The sequence below is a fragment of the Boleophthalmus pectinirostris genome, unplaced genomic scaffold (genome assembly GCF_026225935.1).
Source record: "Boleophthalmus pectinirostris isolate CB_2022bp ecotype Guang Dong unplaced genomic scaffold, ASM2622593v1 HiC_scaffold_10, whole genome shotgun sequence".
Lineage (NCBI taxonomy): Eukaryota > Metazoa > Chordata > Actinopteri > Gobiiformes > Gobiidae > Boleophthalmus > Boleophthalmus pectinirostris.
Window position 1 is genome coordinate 11,052,983 of NW_026570971.1, and position 14,550 is coordinate 11,067,532.

Consider the following 14,550-nt stretch of genomic DNA (forward strand, 5'->3'; position numbering starts at 1 on the left):
AAAGCCCAGAGTCACCGTGAACGAGCAAACAAAGTCCCACTGACCCATCCAACTGTTGTGTTTCGTTTAAAGTCCGGTGCGGTTTATTTGTGAAAAAAGTTCGAAAATAGACCATTTAATGACAGTGCGTCTTATCATTCAGAGCGCCTAATAGCCTGGAAAATACGGTATACTCCGGCGCGACTTATATATTAAAATTCTCAGACTGACAGCCGTGAGAGGCTCTAGTCTTGTGTGTCAGTATCTGCTGCTCGTATTACTCCTGTACCACTGTCACTTTGCTCTACTGCGCATGTCTCCTGCAGAAAAAGCCGTTGTCCTGCTGCAAATAGTGAAATACTCAGCCGAAAACGGTAATCGAGCAGCAGAAAGAAAGTTTGGAGTGAGGGAGACACTTGTAAGGTATTGGCGAAAGGTGGGGATGCAGCTTCATGGTAACCAGGAGGGTGCACCATGCAATTTTCCTGGAAGTCACTGAAGTTCGGGCATTGAGGATTCATCCAGCGACAACCGAAACTATCCTGTCGAGATTCAGAAAGGTCAGAATAATTACCTCCGCCAAGGAGGTTATGTTTTTGCCGGCGTTTGTCTGTTTGTTTGTTAGCAACATAACTCAGAAGTTATGGACCGATTTTTATGAAATTTTCAGGATTTGTTGGAAATGTGAAAAGGAAGAACTGATTTCATTTTGGGGGTGATCCGGAAGAAATCCTGGATTCTGGATCACTTTGAAATTTTAGTTAACATTGTGGTAAATGGGGCCAAAAATTTTGTTTCTCAATATCTCGGTTAATTATTGACCAAACCCCATGAAATTTGACTCAGGGATGGACAATGGGATCCTCTTTCATATTCCAAAGGCTGATCCGGATCTGATCCAGAAGACTGATTTTATCGCAATTTATATAAAAAATGGTCCTTGGCGGAGGTCTGCGCTCTCTGAATGCTTTTCTAGTTCTAACTGGAACTGATGCCGACTTTGACGACAGCTACACTGAAGAGGAAGCGGCGCTCCGTTTACATGATGGATCTATGGTTTATCTCCGGAGGTCGTGCAGAAGTGACACCGAGGAAGAATTCAATGGATTTAGTGATTTGGAGTGAGATCATGAATTTGGTAAACTTATGTTCTGTTGTTTATGTTATAATTATCTGAATAACTGTTCATATGTGACATCTGTTGTTCTCTGTTCTATTGTTATTACTAGAACTTGCCCTTAAGATGAAATGTCGGTTCCTGGTCTCTGATTTTATAAAATACATTTCCCCAAAAAGTGCTTATACTCCAGAGCGACTTATAATCTGGAAAATATGATTCATTTCAGTGCAGAAAACATGAAGAAATATGTTTTTACTTGAATTTTTGAGAAATAATTCATTCCAAAATCTTGTCAAGGTATTTTAAAAGCAAAAAAGTGTCCCATCTATAATAATATTGGTCTCTCCAAAATATCGCAATAAATATCGTACTGTGAGATGCATATCGTGATAATATCGAACAGAGAGATTTGGATATCGTTACATCCCTATTAACAGAAACAGAAGTTAGTAAATGTCTATGAATGTTTTTAGGGAAAGTGGTCACCTTTAAAACGTTTCCATTTACATTTTCCTACCTTTAAAAAAAAAATGTATTCAAATTTAAACATCAAATTAAAATCAAATCCTCAGTAGAGCGATTACTATTATGTGTTCAGCCGCGTTGCATTCACACACGGGTCAGCTCCGTCTTCATCTGATGATCTAGCAGGTCATCTTTGACGTCAGACTTCCACTAAACCGTGAACGATGTGCACTTCTGACTCAAAACAAAAACAACATAACCACATCTACAATGACCTTTAACGCGGTTTATTGGGTCAACCATATTCAGATAGTACAGATAACATTTAGAATTATAAAAAAAGGTGTGCTCCCTGGTGTGATATACTGCATTAAAGATCATAATTTGATAGGGATGTAACGATATCCAAATCTCACAGAACAATATTTATTGCGATATTTTGTGGAGACTAACAAAATTTTTCTTCTTAATCCAAAGAACTAAGACTTAAAAGTGCTTAGAACTGTTATTTCTTCACTTAGTTTGCACAAAAACGAAGCAAAGGATCATGGTCAATGTAGTTCCCTCTGTTTTTTTAGCTATTCCTGCACCATAACAATGAATTTAAGCAAAGAAACTTGTGATTCGATATATTGTGATGGTCCACGATATTATGATGATGTTATGATATCACGATATTTTGGTTATTGTTACCCCCCTATAATTTGAGTAACTTTATCAAATCACAAATCGTCTGCAGTTATTTCGATATTTGAACGATCTCTGCAAAGAACAAAATAAACAAAAGTCTTTTTTATGGAAAAATTATTGTGACATCTTTAGTACTTTAAGCCAGTGTTGTCACGATACTAAAATTTCAAACTCGATTTAAGTACTAAGGAAGAGGCTTGATTACTTTATACCAATTCAGATACCGTGATGTTAACTAAAAAAACAAAACAAACAAAAAACCACAAACATTTTTCAACATTAAATCATAGTACTTTGCTTTGGTCTTATATCTGTGTAATCCTTCAATGGTTCAGGTAGGTTCAATAGAGGTCCATGTGTTTATACTAGTCTACATGCTCTTATACTTGTTCTGTTCTAAAGCTATTCAGGAAACGTTTATTTCAGTCCTACTACCGATACTCCTCAAATTCGTGTCTAGTTTCGATATTAGTTTTGGTTTCCAGTTTCGAAACATGTTCTCAGATGCACGGGATTCTTACAGTAGTTTTTCAGTTCACGTATCAGTCTTTTCTCAAATGTTGATGCACCTGGTCATGTTTAAAATGTTCTCAAGACTCTAATCGCAATATTTAGAAAAAATAATCATATTTCGTCACGCTATCACAACCCTACCATGTCTTAAGTACGGCCCTTTACGATAATTACTATATCAACTTATCGTTCAATTTATGCTGGATATTTTTTCCAATATTTCTGGAGTGTATCGTTTCTTTGTAGTTGTGGGGAAATTTGTCTTAAATTGAGCCATGTTCCAATGTCCTTACCTCTTCAAAAATGTACCTGGAGTTGTGTTTTGTTTTATTCACACGTATTTAATAGGATTGTAACAATATATAATCACGATAGGCATCTAACGGTACGATATTTATTGCGATATTTTGGAGAGGCTGATAAAATAATAGGTAGATATGACATTTTTCTGCTTTTAAAATACCTTGACAAGATTTTGGGGTGAATTATTTCCGTCATAATCCCAAGAATTCATATAAAAAACATATTTCTTCATGTTGTCTGAGCTGAAATGAATCATGGGATATGTAGTTCCCGATGTTTATAAGCTGTTGCTGCTATAAAACCATGTATTTAAGCAAAGGAACTTGTAATTCAATATATTGTGACAGCCCACGATATTATTGTGAGACATTTGACGATATTTCGGTTATTGTTACATCCCTAATATTTAATTAACTCTATTTGTCTTCATCTCCAAAGCATAAAAAGCTCTGTTCCACTTTGTGATGTCAGGAAGCCGTAGTTTTCAAGTGAACAGCTCCTTTTTACCTTTTATTCGATAGAGATTGGGCAATTTCAGGGCTGCAAATCATCCAAATGATTCTAGTGAAGGTGTATGGAGTTTAAAAACACAGTGGGGAACTTCTTGTATTACCACATGACCAGAGTTTTTTTCTGATTGAGAGAAGAACTCAGCCTAAATATGCAGGATTTGTGTGTTCAACATGTGTGAATGAATCAAAACTCCAGGTATGTTTTTGATGAGGAACATTGCAAACAGAAAAGCGATAGTTTCGGAATCAAAATATCATCACAGGCCTAGTTGAAAGCAGCTGATCTTGTACGCGTAGTGTAGTGAAGGCGAGAGTTACCTGAGGCGGACTAGACAGGAACAAACCCGGGGCTAAAGACGTGTTTGACCACTTTAGGGAATCTGACCACTTTCTGAGGCTTCTGGCAATTTGTAGGTCACAACGCCGTGTCTGACCGCTGGTGTAGAGTGCAGCGCCGGACTCACACTTTCACACTAACCGGCGAAACTACAGACAACTCTGAAGGATGGGTTAGAATGCTTTGTTTTAAAAGGGCCCATATTTCGCTATTTTCTGATTTGTTATGTTTTCTCGTCACAAAAACAAACCTTGAGTTGTGTTTTGTTTCATTCACACGTGTTTAAAGTCTGTTCCACCTTCACCTTCACTAGAATCTGGCATATCCAATCGTTGCTAAAATAATGATAAAAGGTGACCGTTATCTTGAAAACAACCACTTCATGACATCACAAGGTGGAACAGAGCACTGGAGATGTAATAATGCAGGATTACTCAAACATGTGAATGAAGCAAAGCACCACTCCAGGTATGTTTTTTGATGAGAACATGGTTAAGGCGCACAAGGTAATACAGGACATTTAAAAAGGTTCAATGTTCTGCTCGCTAAACTGAACTATTACCCAAGGTTGTTTTCTTCATTCAACTTTAGCTTGGTTTTGTTTTATTCACATTCGAGTATCGCTGCATATTTAGGTGTCCCTCGAGAGTTTAAAATGCTTCGAGTGAGTGTGCGGTGTCACCAGGAGGGTAATCTAAAAAGTAAGGCTGTGCAATTAATTGAATTCTGATCGCGATTTCGATTTGTGTATCAAACGATTTCCAAACTCATATAATCGAGTTGATACATTTGTTTTATTTTTAAATATAGAGATTGTACAATAGCTGGAGATAGTTTATTTTGGATACATTTGTGTTTTTCTATGCCTTATTTCATGTTCAGTGTATATTTTATTATTTATTTTAAGTTTTATACATCACAAAACTGCTCTAAGGTTCATATTTGTAACCTATATTTATTTTCAATTTGAAAGTTTTGCGTAAATTATCAATAACAAAGTGTTTTTTTTAAGAGAGAAACGCTGAATAAATGCATTGTGTAACTAAAAATAATTGCCTGAATAATCGTGATTTTAATATTGAATGATTTTTTTTACACAATCGAGCAGCCGTAGCTCTAGTCGTTTAGTCGATTAATCGGTTAATTGTGTCTTACTTGATGAAAACTCATATTAGTCGATTATGAATCATTAGTTTAACGATTTCTATGGGACAACAGGAAATTGGAGAATTTATAGTGTGTTTTAGCTGATGATTTGGGAGTTAATCTGTCTTTTTTATACATAAATAAACACACGGTTTCCAAGTGCATTTCAATAGTCTAATTCCTGTGCAGGTGTAGCCTCAACATCTCTTTAGTCGGCGTAGAATTTAAGTCGACTACAGGCCTAATAGAAAGTTTCATTTGTGTTTTTAAAGTCCACCTTTATTTCAGCTAACAAACGTCATTGTATTGTATTGTTTTGGCACACATTAGTACTGCTTTACTACTAGGATCTTGCGCAAAAACAAGTACAACACTAGAAAACAGCATCGTCATCAGTCTCAAAGGTTTAAACTGTCCAGTCACTCTCCAAACTCGAGCTAACTCTCTCTGTGTATTCTCCTTTCTGTTGTGGTCTATGTAAAAACCTTAAAACTTGGTCGATTAAGACTGCGTAGATCGATTAATCGACTAAACGAGTAAAGGACTACACCTCTAAAAAGGAACGTCCAATATTACAGCTCACATCAAATCACTTATCTCAAGGTTTCTTTGCCAAGTTCAAAACAATAACGCATTAGATTTATATAGCGCTTTTTAAGACACCCAAAGTGCAGTGCATTATTCATCGTCTCCATTCGCTGTGGAGTAGTTGTACTGTAGCCGTACCTGCCCAGGGGTAGACTGATGAAGTGTGGCTGCCAAATAGACCTGTCACAATCATTTCTATATCGACTTATCGTTCAATACATGATTTTTGGGGTCAATATTTATCGTGGGTTGCTTTTCTCTGTACTATTTAAGGAGTATTTTCAGTACTATGATAAAATTTCAGCTGAATAAATAACTTTTGTGACTCATTCTAGAAGATTTATCATAACTGGGGATGCGCTGATACGTTTCTGGCATCGGATATTGGCGGTGATACTGAACATTCTGATGGGTTGAATGTCGGTTCTTCTCATTTCGGTCTATATACTGGTGTAATAAAAGCATTTACTGACCATCGTTCGCCCAAAAGAGCTCATATTATTGATTTCAAAGCTGTTCTGTGGTCACTTTTAATGATAAATAAAAGTTAGAAAACATATTTAGTAAGGGCGAGACAAGACGAGTAGCCCGATTCATCAGCTGGTTTAATTTCATGGAAACTGTCTGACCTTGCAGCATAAGAATTGGTTTGCTCGACAGTAGGCGGGTAATTTTTAAAATATCAATCAATCACTGCCATTTGGTCATGACGTATGTAATGCGTCTCTAACGGGGTTAACTGGTATATTAAGCTTTTCCCAAATCCTGTAGGAAGAAGGGCAATATGTCTTTCCCCTTGATAAAATTCACCAGACATTCTCTTTGTTCCGGCTTTAAATCCTCGATCTCGGGAATCGTTGCCAACACAGAATGTCTGGCTCTTCGCTGATTGGCTGGTGCCCGGACTCACACTTCCGGGGTTCATGCAAACCGTTTAGTGTATTCTGATTCCTGACATAGTCGCTGGAAAGAAATGAAATTGAACGGAGGCACTAGGTGGCGCCAGCCTGGCTACAAGACAAGACGAGAAGAGAAACAAGCTTGGGTCCACGAGAACGAGACAAGATGAGATTTTAACTTATTTCATACTAAATAAATATTGTGCTTCAGTTAACAATTTTGGCCTCAACATTTATGATTTGCTTTATTTTTTATGACATTACAGCCCAGTTTTTTCAGTCCAACATCTTCTCAAGAAATTCAACTTGCCAGCACTTAACCTTTTTTGACCAATCCAAATTTAAAAACTGTAGGACAACAATCTTACAAGATCATTTTTTCTCACATATGCACGATTTTGTCTCTTGAGAGCTTGTGTCCTGTCCGTAATTTGTAGACAATATTTAACCACACGCCTCAATCTGTGCCCTAGTATCGACTGATATCGGGTATCATCAGAAGATACTTTAAACCAAAATATCAACAATGGTATCGGAAGAGAAAAAGTCCTAACTCCTCAAGTCTGTCAGTCTTTGCAGCTAATATTTTTAAGTATATTGTACATTTAGAATACTTCTTTGTGATGATCCTGCTTTTGGGTGACTGTAAAACTTAATGGGATAAATTTGTTTCAGTATTAAATTCAATGTCATCTATACCTCATAAAAATGTGTTATCACGACAGGCCAACCGCCAATCACTCAAGAAGTTGCGAGTTCCTTCCTTCCAGTAAATCAGTCACTGTCAGCCAATCATAGCCTTGGTGCATTTAACTCTATATAATCTCTACTTATCTGGATCAGAGCGCCAAGGTTAACAACTTTCACTGCATCTCACTTGTCACTCCAAGCTAAATTCTAAAAAGTTGCACTGCAAGACTTTTCCGGTACTTTGGAAAACGTGCATTCTTGCTGGATCTGGTGGTATCGTTGCCTGTTCTTGTTGTCATGGAGATAGATAAGGTTAATGCCATACTGTGGAGCAACAGACCTACGGAGACAAGCAGGTGGTTGACAACTTGACACGCCAATAGAAAAGTTACACAGTGAATCTTTTAAAAGCATTTTAGTAAAAGACCGAATTAAAGTTCTAAATTTTAAAAGGGACTACAACCAATTTTTTCATGTAACAAAGTAAAATGTGTCTTGCCCAAGGACAGATAGCTGCTCTTTGGATCAAATGAAGGTTGAAATGTGCTGAAATGTGTATCCAATTATAAAACGTTTTAATCATGCGCGAACCAGAAAGTAAGGTGTACTAACTAGTAAGTAAGGGTGTAGCGGCACATGTATTGGTGCCAAATTGTTTCGGTATGGGATGTTTGGCTCGGTGCAGGGCTGTGCACGAGTAAATTCAGGCAATTTGTGTGTGTTTACATTACTCCACAACATGTGCAGCTACACGGAAGACTCAGCTCTTTAATATTCACAGTGATTGGGGTGACAGTGTTTCCCGCAGCGCTTTATAGTTAGGGCGACTGCCTCGACAACAATTGCCCCCCGCCTTGAGTATGTCCCTCCAAACCACATGAATCCTTGCAAAACTACGGCCGCTGCGCTCCAGTTCTAACTTTCGCCTTTCGTCGGCATGGAATCTCCACTCCTACACTTACTGCAGACACTTGCTGTGGATAAGTTGTTTTTTCTGGCCAAAAATATGAAGATTGATTGACTGCTTGAATCCTCGCAAAACTACGGCCGTTGCGCTCCAGTTTTCACTTTCGCCTTTCATCAGGACGGAATCTCCACCCCTGCACTTACTGCAGACAATGTGGACAAGTTGTTTTTTCTGGCCAAAAACATGAAGATTGAGTAAAACTTCATGCTGAAACTGTTAATGCTGCGATTTACTTTTTGAAAAGTTTTGTTTACTGTTGACAAGGAATTTATTTTTTTTATAATATTTCATACAATTGTTGCTTATTTGAGAATATTTTACTTAACTTATTAGTATTACTAAGCAGCACTTTGCATTTATTTTATTTTCCCGTTTGTATAATGTTAAAACAAATTGTTGATTTAATAAAAAGACACAAATGTACAACAAGCAAACGGTTTTACATTTTGTTCCCATACTGTGCCGAAAATGAACCGAACTGTGACCTCAAAACAGAGATACGTACTGAACCGTGATTTTTGTGCACCGTTACACCCTTACTAGTAAGCGTGCTAGTTATATTATTGGTAAAATGGTAAAAAGGCACATTTTTATATAGTGCTTTTCCACCTTCAAGGCACTCAAAGCGCTTTACAAGAAGGATTCGCACACATATTCATACATGCAGACACAGGGAGCAAAGTGGGTTAAATGTCTTGCCTAAGGACACAACGACAGCATTCATCTGTGGGAGCGGGATTCAAAACGGCAACCTTTGGATCGGTGGACCAACGCTCTACAAACCGAGCGACTGTTGCCCATATTGTTAGCATTACTGTGACTCCAAAACTCCACTCCGGAAAGTTTTGAAACGCACTTATAAACTCATCGGCGTGAATAATTAGGACGCTAGGAATAGGAAAGAGAAAAAATAACTTTGGACCACTGAGAAGCGATTAAAAATTTGTTCTGTTTTTCACTTTCAGCACCGATCCCACGCAGCTAGTTTATATTGCAACAGTTAACAGCGAGTTATCATTTTAGGATCCGCAAAAAAACGTAAAATATTCATGTTGTTTACCCTCTGTACAGTTTCACCTGCTGTTAGTGCGAGGTGAAGCGGCTAACGTCGGACTTGTGGGTTGCAGCTAAGGCCTTTGCTTCTGCTCCTCGGCCTGGGGATTGTTGGATCACAGCGCGGATCCCCCCCGAGAGGCCCTCTATGAAACTTTTATGCGTGGTGTGTGTGTGTTTTTGTCCCGCTTGTAAAGGGGGCAGAGCATGCGCGCACCTGGCTCTCTGCATTATTAAAACCAGGGAGAAGGAAGGAGGAAGAAGGGGAAGTCGGAGGGGCCGGAGAGGTGCGGGACGGGCCCGGGGAGGGAGAGGGGAGGCCGGGGTAGGATGGGAGTTACACGGGTATGCGCTGGGCTATAGGCGGTATTGACAAAAGCGGATTTCTTGCTATTTTTTGCGTTATTTCACTTATTTAAAAAGGTCCTACATTGCGCAAAATTGACTCTTGTGAGCTTTAAGCCAAGTTAGAACGTCGTTACCTCATCAAAAACATACCGAGAGTCGAGTTTTGTTTCATTCACACATGTCTGAGCGATCATTTATTATTAGTCTGTCTACATCTCCAAAGCTTAAAATAGTCTGTTCCACCTTGTGATGTCATGAAGCGGTAGTTTTGAGCTGCACTTTAACATTTTTGTTCAGTAGAGATTGGTAATTCCAGGGCTGAAATTGTCCAAATGATTCTAGTGAAGGTGTATGGAGTTTAAAAACACAGTGGAGCACTTTCATGACTTCACAAGGTCGAACAGCGAGTTTTCTGTTTGAGAGAAGAACTCTAAAGAACCTAAATATGCAGGGTTTGTGTGCTGAACATGTGTGAATGAAACAAAACACAACTCCAGGTCTGTTTGCGATGAGAAAACAACATTATAATAGATCAGAAATAGCATAACATTTAATTTAATTTAATTATACATCAGGAATGACTCTAGATTGACGTTCAAGTATCAAACAAAACATGAACAGACCATAAGTTTAATCCACAGAAGTGCAGAAACATCACATTAGACGTTTCAGCTTATTTAATTTTTAACTCGCTCTTTTTGTTGTCATTTGTAAAAGTAAATTTTATAATTTCAGACAAAATGGAAATCAGCTGGAAAGTCCCCCTGGCTGTAATGTCCCCAAGATGGAAAGTACCGTTGAATTGTACCCTTTATGAAACTAAGTTAATTAATCTATATACATATTAAAAATAAAAAAATATATAATAATAACAACATAACAATAATAAAAAAATATATATAAAAAAAAAATAATAATAATAATAATAAATAATAATAATAATAATAATAATAATAATCTATCCAAAACTATCTAAATTTCATTATCTGTACTGGGTAACACTTTAGATTAGGGATCACATATTAATAACTAGTTGATAATAAAATTTATAATAAGTGCTTAATTACATCTTTGTTAGTATTTATAAAGTACTTTGGATGCATTTTTGTCTAACACTGTATTTTTTCAGTACTAACCCATTAACTATTTTCTTTCGCAGTGGAGATTACAATAGATATTTTTTGTGCATACAGCGAAATCTTAATGAACATTAATAAGTGTTTGATTAATACCAAATAATAGCTAAGTAATAGCTAATAAGCATCACAATTACTACTTGGTTAGTTATTAATATGTGGTCCCTAAACTAAAGTGTTATCCTATATTGTATTAATCACACCCTCAAGTTATAATATACAAGTTACAATATATTTTAAAAGTAATTCTGAATGATTTTTTTAACAAATTCTGTAGCTTTCTAAGTTTCTTGTGTTGCGCTGCTCACAAATTATACAAATTATGTTCATGGCAGGTAAGGAAATAATTAATATTTCTTCCCAAATCAAAAGTTACAGATGCTATAGGACAAAGGGAACAAGAAAAAATTTTAATGAAAACGCGATTTCATAGTAAACAAGGATTATATTGATATTATGGGACAAAATGCTCAATATTCGACAAAAAGCTCAATATTTATTTTGCAAATCTCCAGAACAGCTTCAATATTATACATTTTCGATATAGAAAATGCTATTAGAAATAATGCAAATATTAAATTCGCAATGGCTGCAGTTATTTAGATATTTTAAAAAGACATAATCGATATAATCTTGTTTGTAAAGGTCTAATCAACAAGTATAACAAGTTCTGAAATGCATGGGATTCTTGTATGAGTTTTATCAGTTCATTTTTCAGTCTTTTCTCAAATCTTAACACTCTTGGAGTTGTTTACCCTGAACATAATCCTACTTTTTTAAACATGCATTGCAAATCTAATCGCTGTACATTTTTTGTGCAGCCCTGGTATGGGTCCTGTGTAGGCACAAAGTTAATGGGAAGAAATGTGCAGTAGATGGGTGAGAAATTGAAAGTCAAAACTGTGATTGCTTCAACTACAGCTGGTGCTAAAAGTTAGATCTCATTTTCAGCAATTTCACACGCACAAGTTTTGGGAGTTGCATTTGCTGTTTTTATCACAATATCTTAAACTTAAAGTGCTTTGGAAAACTGGCCAATAGCCTTTTGCCCATTGTTGACCCATCTGAACTCTGTCATGCTAACCAAACAACTACTAATCTCACAAGTATGTCCACAATATCAAAGCCAGCAAACCTTTAACACGTGAAACTTAAGGACAAGTCAACAACTGTCACCTGGACGAGGAGGACAATACGCTGCAATTTAAAGTAACTCATCTGTTAAACTATAATGAGACTTGTTCCACTATTGTAAAGACGAGCGGAGACACAGACAAGCCCCGTGTTAAAGATGGATGAGAGGGTCCACCACATCCCTGCTCCCCCTCTCCTGTGTCCTCCTCCAGTCCCCTCTCTGGGCTGGAGCCGGAGCCACTGCCGGTCGCCTCAATAATTTAACACAGGAGTGAAGGATGGAGGAGGGAGGCTGAGAGCTCAGGCAGGGGGACACTGTGGAGCAGAGCTGTGGAGCTAAAGACCCGCTGATGTCCACACAAACACTGAGCCGTGCCCCCGGAGGTCCCAGGCTGACCACTGTTCCACACACAGCACCATAAGGCTCACCTGTGTGCAACCCCTCACCTCTTATTTACCCCGGGGTGAGTGAACTGTGAGGGAACAACAACTCCTATAAACCTTTTACACACTGCTCCTAACACCATTAAAGCTCACGGTCACAGCGCTAGTGCCACTGAGTAATAATCTGCCCTGTCGTGGTGCACATGAAGCCCAGGCCAGACCATGAGGAGCGGAGCACACTGAAGTAGAGCAGCAGAGAGCGGAGTGCGCCCGTCTCCAGCGCGAACAACAGGCTCCATGCTCTGCAGCCACAGCAGACAAAGAGCTCCTGAGCTAGGCTCGGAGCTAACGCTAACTCTACTGACAAGAACCGAGCAGTACAGGCTCACAAGTCCCGCTGTTTGCTCATCTGGCACCAGGTCCAACAGCTCTGCACCGGTGTGAGCAGCGGAGCTCCAGCGGACCCCACAGCAGCACCAGGGCCCCAGAAGTTGTGGAGCAGAGGAGTGAGCCTCTCCCGGCTTCAGGTCTCCCCTCACGGACAGAGTCAATGCAAACATCGGCTCGTTTCGAGCGGACCTGTGGTGTGTTCATGATCACTTGAGTAACAAAGCTCTCAACAGCTGTACTCTATTTTAGCCTGTACTCTGTCCTAGCGACACAAAGCACCAGCCACAATGCCCAGCGCCGCTCCACACGCATTGTTCCCGGTGTGAGGAGCATGAGGAGCCCCGGGATCCCCGGCTCCGTTTGTGCACAAAAATCACCGTGAGCTCAGAGTCCATCTCCCCTGCACACATGTGCGCCTGCACTCTGCTCAACTACAGCTGCAACTTTCCGGAGTTTGCTGCTGGGACAGAGCAGAGTACCAGCGGAGCTAGCTCCCGGCTAACTTAGCACTCATGCCTGAGTTTGAGGATGCTGTGACCGCCACGTTAGTGTGCCAAAGCCGGGGGCACCCCTCAGCTCCCCGGTCCACACAGCCTGGAGGACAGGGTCCCCCGGCTCTGCTTCCCCGGCTCCCGCAGCTGAGTTCGGCTCCAGCCCGGAGTGGATGCGCCTCTCGGTGTCTGTGGCCAGGCTGGAGGTACTTACTTTTCTCGCGCTTGGCTGTCGGAGGGGACCACGGCTCCTTTGCCCTTGCCGTACATCTTGGAGGCTGTTGTGACACTTTATCTGAGCCCACTCGGCACCTGTCAAAGAAAGCTCCGAGGAAAAGCCAGTGTCTCCATAGCTCCAGTGAGTGTTGTGTCCTGTCTCTCCGCGCTCTCTCTCGCTCCGCTCCGCTCCGTTTTTTCTACCTCCCCAACATTGCCCACAAATCAGGAGCCTGAGCCGGGCCACTTGAAACCGTCCGCAGTGGAGCTTTTTTTTTTTTTTCAATCGCTGTTCCGGGAGTCGGCCTGCCCCCCTCCGCTGTGCGGCGGTGGGGGCTTCTTAAAGCGACAGCGGCGCACTTTTAGTCAACTTCGCTCAAGTTCAAGTTCTTTTCTGTAGGCCTTCAACTTTAGGCCCAACATGACACGTATGTGTCTGTGCCATGACAGATTTAAGATCTTTATTTCAGAGAAAAGCACGTCCTCGTCCGCTCTCAGCCGACACAAAGAGTGTTATTCTCAAAACAACACGGCACAGGCTCAGACAGTTTCTTCTGCGTCTCCAAACACAGAGGGTCAGCCATAGGTCAATAATAATTACTCATATGAAGGGTTTCTCATCAGACTGTATCATATCTGCTTTGACTTGAGTCTAATACTTGGACCAAACCAATACATCACAGAATATTACATCAAGTCTCATCAGGTACGGCCCATGTTTGACCAAGGCCCAAAGCTGGTATTTCTTATCCGGCTGTTTGTGCCCAGACTCATTAACCACCTGAACAATGGTCTTTTCCTATAAAGCCGCTCTCAGGTCACAGGCTTCAACAATCTTACCAACTGAGTTAGCGTCCCAATTGTAGCCTACATGCTATTTATAGCTAAACTCCATTTGATCTGAAGTACGGGGTAAACACTATTGCCCCAAGTCTACAGCCCCACGCTGAAGGCCCCCAGTCCAGTAAAGTGGCCCTGCACTATTAAACCAGCAGCTCCAGTGTGGAACATGAGTCTGGAGTTATCTCAACATAAAAACATGTTTACCAAAGACAAGGCTTAGAGGCCGTAAAGCCTACGTGTAGGCTCCAGACGGCCTGTTTCTACAGGCTCTGTCAGGGCCCCACAGTCGGACTCTCCTCTGTCAGACCGCGGCTCTTAGAAGCTCCAGCGTTGACCAGTTTGCAGA

At 40.0% G+C, this 14,550-nt stretch overlaps 1 protein-coding gene across 2 annotated transcripts in view; it reads right to left on the reverse strand.

The window, feature by feature from the left end:
• The window catches only part of zgc:110158 (uncharacterized protein LOC553590 homolog), a 72,581-nt gene extending 58,982 nt beyond the window's left edge, over positions 1 to 13,599 (reverse strand). For both annotated transcript variants that reach the window (XM_020928888.2, XM_020928885.2), the window contains exon 1: positions 13,360 to 13,599. In XM_020928888.2, the coding sequence (XP_020784547.1) occupies positions 13,360 to 13,415 (56 nt within the window). In that variant the 5' untranslated portion in view covers positions 13,416 to 13,599. The remainder of the gene's footprint in view (positions 1 to 13,359) is intronic.
• Between the last annotated feature and the right edge of the window lie 951 nt (positions 13,600 to 14,550).